The sequence below is a fragment of the Parambassis ranga genome, chromosome 14 (assembly GCF_900634625.1).
Source record: "Parambassis ranga chromosome 14, fParRan2.1, whole genome shotgun sequence".
NCBI classification, from domain to species: domain Eukaryota; kingdom Metazoa; phylum Chordata; class Actinopteri; family Ambassidae; genus Parambassis; species Parambassis ranga.
In genome coordinates this window covers 10,264,208-10,272,323 of record NC_041034.1, presented here as the reverse complement: position 1 = coordinate 10,272,323, position 8,116 = coordinate 10,264,208, and the positions used below count along the sequence as shown (strand labels likewise).

The window sequence follows — 8,116 nt, the reverse complement described above, 5'->3', positions numbered from 1 at the left end:
ACCATAAGTGTTGTCTCCTACTGTTCTTTTTACATCATCTGTGTTTTTTTCTCATCACAGAAATCCCAGAGGTGCGCTCCTCAGTGTCTACACTGTAACTCTGAGTCATTATAAGTCTGCTACCATTCTCTTTGACTGTTGTCATTCCACCGCCACACTGCATCACCACTCTTTCTTTCAGCAGAATCTATTAAAGATGCACTTTGACACACTTTTGAATATTTTATCAGCAGCTTGTAGGCTTTCTGTGGTTTTAAGACACAAATGCCATTTATGTGACAAAACAGATTAACCTAAAGAAACAAAGAAACAAAATAACTTACTAGTTTTTTAGGACCGTCTCACAGCCTTCTTCACCAAAGAGGGCACACTTGGTTGTGATCACATGGCCTGTGTTTGGAGCATCAGTCATAATGGCTTCTTTGAGCCCTCTCACTCTGCCCACCAGCCTCCTGTTTCATGACCTTTTCTGTGTTTATCTCTGTAGTATTTTCTCACAGCCCACAGCCACACTAGGAAGTTCCTGTGGGATATTCTGTGCCTATTGTCATCCTGTTAATAAAATACAGACAGCACATGTGCACTTTTAAAATACTCATTAACTTAAATGTCATAGTCACACGCAAGCCAAGCAATTATTTGGATCAGATAAAGCCTGGTTCCTCCCCGTTTTTTAAGTGAAATGAAAAGTTAACATGTGGCTATAATTAACTTTCTTTACACATAGGCCTCCATGCAAAATAATGCTTCTAAAATGCTTTGGCCACAGTAGCATTTTAGCCACCTGTGTCCAAACATTCCATTAACCCTTTTAGATAAGAAATAACCACTAACAAACTGTCAGGTCATTATATTTTCTCTGGAATTAGTATGACAACAAACACACTGACTTTTTTTGTATGAACTAGTGGCGGAATAACACGTTACATGGGATTTCACGCAAGTCACCGTGCGTTGTTGTGCTACCTGCACCAGGGCGGGCTGCGGTACACACATACAATGTGAATAAATAGCAAATTATCTTTTGTTTGTAAAGGGAGGTTTTGAGTTTACCTTGCAATGCAATCCTACTCGACAGATTTAAATGCGCGCCGGAAAAAATCACGCGCCGTATTGTTGTCATTTACGGTAATCGTTAGGTCCTCGCTACGATTGCCTGTCTGTTATTAGCACAAATTGCGCCTTGAAATTTTCTTGTAATGTCGGATTTTTGCTTAAAGTTTTGCAATTACAAAAAATCTTTAAATATCCCAAAAAATGTAACCCTACTCAGATATATGACAAAGTGTTACTAGATAGATGACGTGTATCTACGGGTCCTTCGGACTTCCGGGTGTGTGTAAACAGATTGCAAACGGAGTCGTCTCGCCCCAAAAATGTGAGTTTTTACCTCTTATTTAAATATTTTTCAATGACGATGGTTTGTATCTATCAACAAGAGTCAATGTGCTAATGGCGTCCATTTCTTTCTCTTAAATAGGTCTAAAGTAACGTTTAAAATTACCCTAACGTCGGACCCCCGGCTACCATACAAAGTGTGAGTACCACTGACAGTTCAGCAGTCACTCTAACGCTGCGACATCGGACACATCTGTATTTCCAGCTTCATTCACACATTAATTTTACATTTTAGCTTAAGGCATCCCGGATGCCTTCTGATGTATTTTGACAGGAACAACAAATGAAATGTCGTTAATGAGAGAACATGTGCTGATTTACATGCTGGTACCAAAAACACCAGCTAACCTGTATTGACGGTCTCTGATAACATTGCTTGCATTTGTAAATCCTTTTAAATGATGAATAATCATCAATTTAAATAAATACTTTTGCTAATTTATGTAATATAACCCTCAATATGCTGTTTAGTAAACCCCGGCCGTTTTTATCAAAGTATAACACTAACATCTGGCCAGTGTGCTTTATTTTTTTGTACTTAAGCATGGACTTGTTTTCAGACAGTACCCTGGTAGAAATAATGTTTTGCACAAAAGAGAAAAACCTTTAAATTGTGTCCTTCTTTTTCCTCTGTGTAGGTTTGTGTAGTTTTTCTTTGGATGGATTTAAAAAAAACATCTACATTTATTGCAATACTAATTTATTTGTTAGAAGACATGTCAGAACTTTAACAGAGAAATGGCAAATAAAAAAGTACCCTGGAGCTGTTAATGTAGTATAAATAGAAAGGTTGATAATGATGAACAGTCTGAACCTTAATGCACCCTCAGTCTAGCGTATTGTCAGCAGTCACATTAAGGTGTCATTGCCTGTCTTGATACTGTCACTCTTGCACATAATATCATATGATTTTGCCCTCCAACATTACTTCTTCTTTATTCCCTTACTTGACTATTGCCTTTTGAGCCATTGTTTTCAGAGAATCTCAGAGACATATGTCTGTTGGTGTATGCTTGGTTGTTCTCTTCACTCCCATGAAAATGATACTGGGAGAATAATCCAACTGAATGTGTATAGCTCCTGTATTTATGCCAGAAAAGGTGCTGTAGCCTCCAACAGAAATGACTCCAACAAAAGTAATGTAACACTCAGTTTGTCTTTGTTCTGTTGGAACTGTCAACATCAAAGTGACTCAAACACTGATGCAGACAGTAGAGAGTAAGGTTATTTGGCATAGTGTTGATCATATGGCCTTCCAAATATTAAGCATATAATAGGAAATGTTGTAAATTTGGTTTAATCTTGCGGTTGCAGATTAAGTGTCCCAGAGAGCACACCCTTCACAGCAGTGTTGAAGTTTGCTGCTGAGGAGGTAAGTTTGTTATTGTTCTATTCCATCTATAAGAAAGTTCACTAACTTCCCTAGGTGTCACACTTTCACACATATCTATCTATCTATCTATCTATCTATACTGTGGTTGTAAACAAAGAGGCAGTATGTCCACAGATAGAAGTTGTGTATGTGCCTGATCAAATAGATGGAAGACCAAGGTTGGTCGGTCCTTCTCACTTTTTAAGTCAGTATGACTTGTGTGAGCGAGCATTGTATTTGAAATGTTCAACTAAGAAATCAGACTAAATGGATCGTACCATTAGACAACTGCATTGGATAACAGTGGAAACAGAATCAATGTTGTTTTGTCAAACGCTGTTCTCAGTAATTTTTCTCATGAAAATCAGAAACTTCTTCTCTTAAAGGAAGAACTAAAATGTAAATGATTCACTTTGCTAACCAACCTAAATGTTGGTGGTTCAAACTCAGTGATGTGATGTTTTATCATGCATTTTGTTACCACATTCCACCCAGCTCCTTCATCTCCCACTCATTTCTGATCTCAAACACACTACATGTGTGCTGCTTGTGCTACCTGGCAGTAGTTTGATGAGCAGCCCTTTGGTAACCTTATCTCTCTGGTGACAGACTGCTCCCCCTATCCTTAAACCGCAAATCCCACCAGCCCACATCCACCTCTGTTAAACACTGAAGTAGGCCATGTATTGTGACCATGTTGAGTGATTTTCTTCCAGGAATTTAACCATGCCTGGCTTTTCCTCAGGTTCTCTCCTAAGTGTGTCTGAAAAGCATGGAAGTTGGCAGACAAAAGACTAAAAAGAAAACCACTACAGTATTTTTGCTTTACTCATGTCACCAAGTTTGGGTCTAATGATATTGGACATGGTAACTGCAGCTCTTATTCTGAAGCTTTTGCACAGAAAAGACAGAACACACTGACTCTGTAACTTTAACTTAATGATTTTTTTTACACTGTAACTTTTCAGGCCAAATGATATGCATGCCCCAGCTTATTTAACTTCCTTAAATGTCAAACATTTATTCTGTTGTGAACTTCACTGACAGGGATTTGAGTGGGATAATTTGTGTCTGTTTCCTCTTTCAGTTCAAAGTGCCATCAGCAACTAGTGCGATAATAACAAATGGTGAGTAAAACTTTCAACCACAGTTTTGTTGTCTCTTAAGAAATGTTTTTTCAAGCTTGACAGCGAATAAGGACTATCTTAGTGTTCTTCAGGGTCTCATTCTAGTGTTGTGACAGAGATGCTTGGGAGCTTTCAAAAGCAGAACAACAATCTGGGGGATTTAAGGGAACTGTAACAAAATCAGAGGGGGCTCATTACAGTCTCTGAACTGCATACTGATGCTGATAATAAACCAATACTGTCATGTGGCACAATTATATATTCATCGGTGCAGGCACGCCCACACATTGTCACGTCAGAATATTGTCGTCTTCCTTTTTGTATTACAGAAACTGATTTACATATTTAAAAATGTCAGATTTTTTTTCTCACTTTGAAATATTTTTTGTTCATCACAAAGTCATGTCTTCCCTTCTTGTTACTGACTCAGATGCTCTGTATTTTCTTTTACTATGTCAAAGAAGGATGTAAGCAGCTATCTGTAACATTACATGAGCAGCCTGTGAAAATGAATGTGAATGTATCGGTTTATTGAGGCATGTTGGTGAAGTTTCAGAGGCTTATATTGTTATGTTGTTTACACTTGAAAATACTTAGCGGGGGGACACAGAAAAAAACAAAAAAAAACAAGAAGACCAATAATCTAGTTTGTTTTTATCAGTAGCCCCTGTTTTGGTTCAGCTTGAGTTAATTGTTACCTAAAATGACCTTATCTTCCTATTTGATGTGTTGCTACTAGAATTTCTTTATAATTCAACTGGATTTTGAACATTTGACCTGACTATATGTTGCTGTAAATTGAAATCTTAGGAGTCTGGAAGCTACACAGAACTTTATTGACCGTGTTATTACAGTAATTTCCAGAACAAACAGTGACAGCTGTAGTTTACTGATACTGATACTGATATAGTTAAAGATATAAAAAGATGACATAGCATGGTAGGAATATGTTGCAAGTGTGAGATAAGTCCTGTAATAAAATGGCTAAGATATGACAGCTTTATTTAAATATAAATATAGAATTATCAGAATTAATGACTCATCTTATTATTATGCAGACGGAATTGCCTGCTGCAGAAGCACACTGTCACATTTGTTGCTTATATTCCAGCATTATTATGGATAAACTGTTGATATTGTAAATGAGTTTTCTCATTTCTTTGCTGCTCATTTGCATGACAATTCCATTGGTTTACATTGTCTGTGTGTCTCTTTTTTTCCTGTCCTGCAGATGGAATAGGAATCAACCCTGCCCAGACTGCAGGTGAGCTGTTGTTGTCGCCCATGACTTAGATAATCCGTGAAAAGCTGCACAGACGAAAATATTTTGATTACTTCTTCACTTAAACCCACTCTGGTGGTACAAAATGTTGTTTATTTTTCTTTAATTGTGTTTAAGGGATTGAAAGCCTAATCAACCTTTAAGCTTTCTTTGAAGTTTTTGTCAAAGCATTAATGACCTTAGGCATTAATACAGAAAGTGAACAGAGTATATTTCATAATGCACTTTGCTAATACTGGGGGCATTGGATTAATGGCATAAAAAATGGAACTGATAAAGCCCCTGGAGGCAGTGACTCTGAAGGAGGTTCCACAAAAACGATACAAGAAGCCTGACTCGGGGTAACAGAACTAATTGATCAAGCTGTTCCAGTTAATATAATAATATGATCATATTTCTTTTCTGGTTATTTGAATAAGGTTTAGTTGTTAGTCTTGAATATGAAAAAGAGGTTCATATTAGGATTAAGATACTGTACTGTAAAAATAATACCAGACTTTACAAATCAAAGTTTGGAAAACCTAAAATAAAATGTGTATCATGGATGAAATTGCACATGCAGGAAACCTGATGTATACAACTTGGTGCTCACTGTTGTATAAATCATAATTTACTTCTTCATATTTGGTTGTTTTACAACTAAACAGTAAATGATGTATAGTATGTTACACTTCAATGATTGGAGCTGGAGTGTCCTAAGCACTTTACAGTGCTTCAGCCATCCACACAATCAATCACACATGCCAGTGGTGCAGAGCTGTCATGCAAAGAGGCCGCCCTCTGTGGGTTAAGTGTCTGTCCTAAGGACACATCAGCATGTGGCCAAAAATCAGCATGCAAACCTGAAGATTAGCAGACAGAACCACTTTTCCAACCTGAGTCACAGCTACCGAAGTACTAAAGCTTAAAATCACATCAACCCCTTTAGAATTCTGTCCATAACCTCACAAAGTGTTACAAAATTAGATGTTGAAGAGTATAACAACCAATGCTAAATGCTGAGAAGTGTGTTTTAGAAGGTCAGAGGAGTCGCAGTGCTCCTTCAGGAAGGACATTTTGAAACTCTTGCCTAATGCCTAATTGGTCCCCAAACCACAGATGGTGTAATATAGAACTGTAATGCAAGGCTTCATTGACCATACTCAAGCTGCTTGCCACTTTTTAATTAGTGCTGAGTCTGGTCTCAGTCTAACTGTGACTGATTTTAACTCAGAGTTCACTGCAGCGGTGCTGATCAACTTGGAGGCACTTATTTCTTCCTGAAATTAACTTGACAGAGTTTCAGGTGATTCAAGCTAAATTAAAAAGTGATCTGACCGAAGGTGCAAAAGCAAACGCATCAATCTGTTTGGTCAGAATTCACCTGCCTTCGTGCGCTTGTATTATAGCTGCTATAACACTGTTGAATCACTTTTTCTCTGCGTCAGCCTTCTTGGTGTTTCCCTTAAGTTAATACTTCAGGTCTCTCCTTATGTAAGTCATCTTTGTCATCAAGCCTGGGTTTTCTGAGGAGAGAAGGAGCAGGATACAATAGTACCTGCTTTGACCAAAGGTTGTGTCTTTTTCTGCTAAGAAAGGAAACAGTGGTGGGCATGCGAGTGTGTTTCACTCATGCTGCATGCTGCCAAGAATAGCCTCAGTTCAGACACCTCTGTCAGATTGCCTTTTTTCACCCACTCTGCTTGTTGTTCACAGGCTTGAGAGCACAGTGGAAATTGATCAGATGTAATTTTACAATCTGTCTGTCTTCATTTTGCTTTATGAGGCTAACATTGCACTTTGCACTTTCCTGTGCTCCAGCTGCTTAAGCATAATGAAGGAAGGACATTTCTATCTGTGGTTTCTTAATGCTGGTTATAAATTATTCAATTTAACTAAATAAGATGAATCCTTATGTTTATAGCAAACTTGTGTGCAACTTTGGAACAGATTGCATACGCATGAACACAAAACTTTCTCTCTCAGCTGCTGAGACATGTCAGCTGCAGTTTTACTGACAATAAAACCCCTTATTAAAGTGCACTGATTATAAACTGTGATCTTTATTTGGTGCTCTGTCCTGTGTTGCAGGAAATGTGTTTCTAAAACACGGCTCAGAGCTTCGTCTCATTCCCAGAGACAGAGTGGGAGGACAGGGAGACTGATGCTGCTTTTTCCTCGTTGACGGCATAATGACTCACTCTGCAGAATCATACATAACACTTCAGACTGAGGAAACACCTCAGCAGCGGGTGTCATATTTATTTTTTGGCCCAAAACTGACAGTGACTCACATGAGATATGGTTAAACCTGCTGACGATGTGCACACAGATTTACATGTTCAGAGTGTCTTTGTCAACTTATTCACACAAGTTATTCACACATATACAACAGCTGCATAATGGCAAAATTTTAGCAAAAAACAACAGGAGCTTTTGTATCTTTGTAAATGACAATAAACATTCAGTATGTCTAACAGTGCATGCCTATTTTGCAATGTTTGCTTTTGTTTTTACTTGCATTGTGAATATAGTAACATCATCTCTCTTTTTAAAACATGTTCAAGGACCACTGTTGCTTCATTAAAAGCTTCTGATGCAGATAATTTGTCTGTTCGATTGTCTTGTGGACAGATTTTTTTCTCTAAAACAAGTTAACACAACTTCCTGTCTTGTGTATAGTTTCTTCTTTTACTTAAAGAATTTGTCTTCAAATTATTAAATTGATCTGTGCAAACACATGGCTCTTTGCTGCCCTCTGTTGGATTATGCGTATGCGGTCACCAAAAGGCCTGCAGTGTGCATATTCTCAAAATAAACATAGAAAATCTCTCCTAATATGAATAATTTGTAGGCTGAAATCTAAACAAAATTTGTCTTCTATTTTGTCAGTTTTTAAAATCTCTTTTCATGTTAGGCTTCCCTATTGTTTCCATTCAAGACGAACCAAAAATGCAA

General features: G+C 37.7%; 1 protein-coding gene across 1 annotated transcript; it reads left to right on the top strand.

The window, feature by feature from the left end:
- Positions 1-1,292: 1,292 nt before the first annotated feature.
- ufm1 (ubiquitin-fold modifier 1) lies at positions 1,293-7,764 on the top strand. The gene is made up of 6 exons (XM_028421993.1): positions 1,293-1,378; positions 1,481-1,537; positions 2,713-2,770; positions 3,858-3,897; positions 5,129-5,161; positions 7,250-7,764. Coding segments are annotated over exons 1-6 (264 nt in total). The 5' UTR covers positions 1,293-1,376; the 3' UTR covers positions 7,324-7,764.
- The last annotated feature ends 352 nt before the right edge of the window (positions 7,765-8,116 follow it).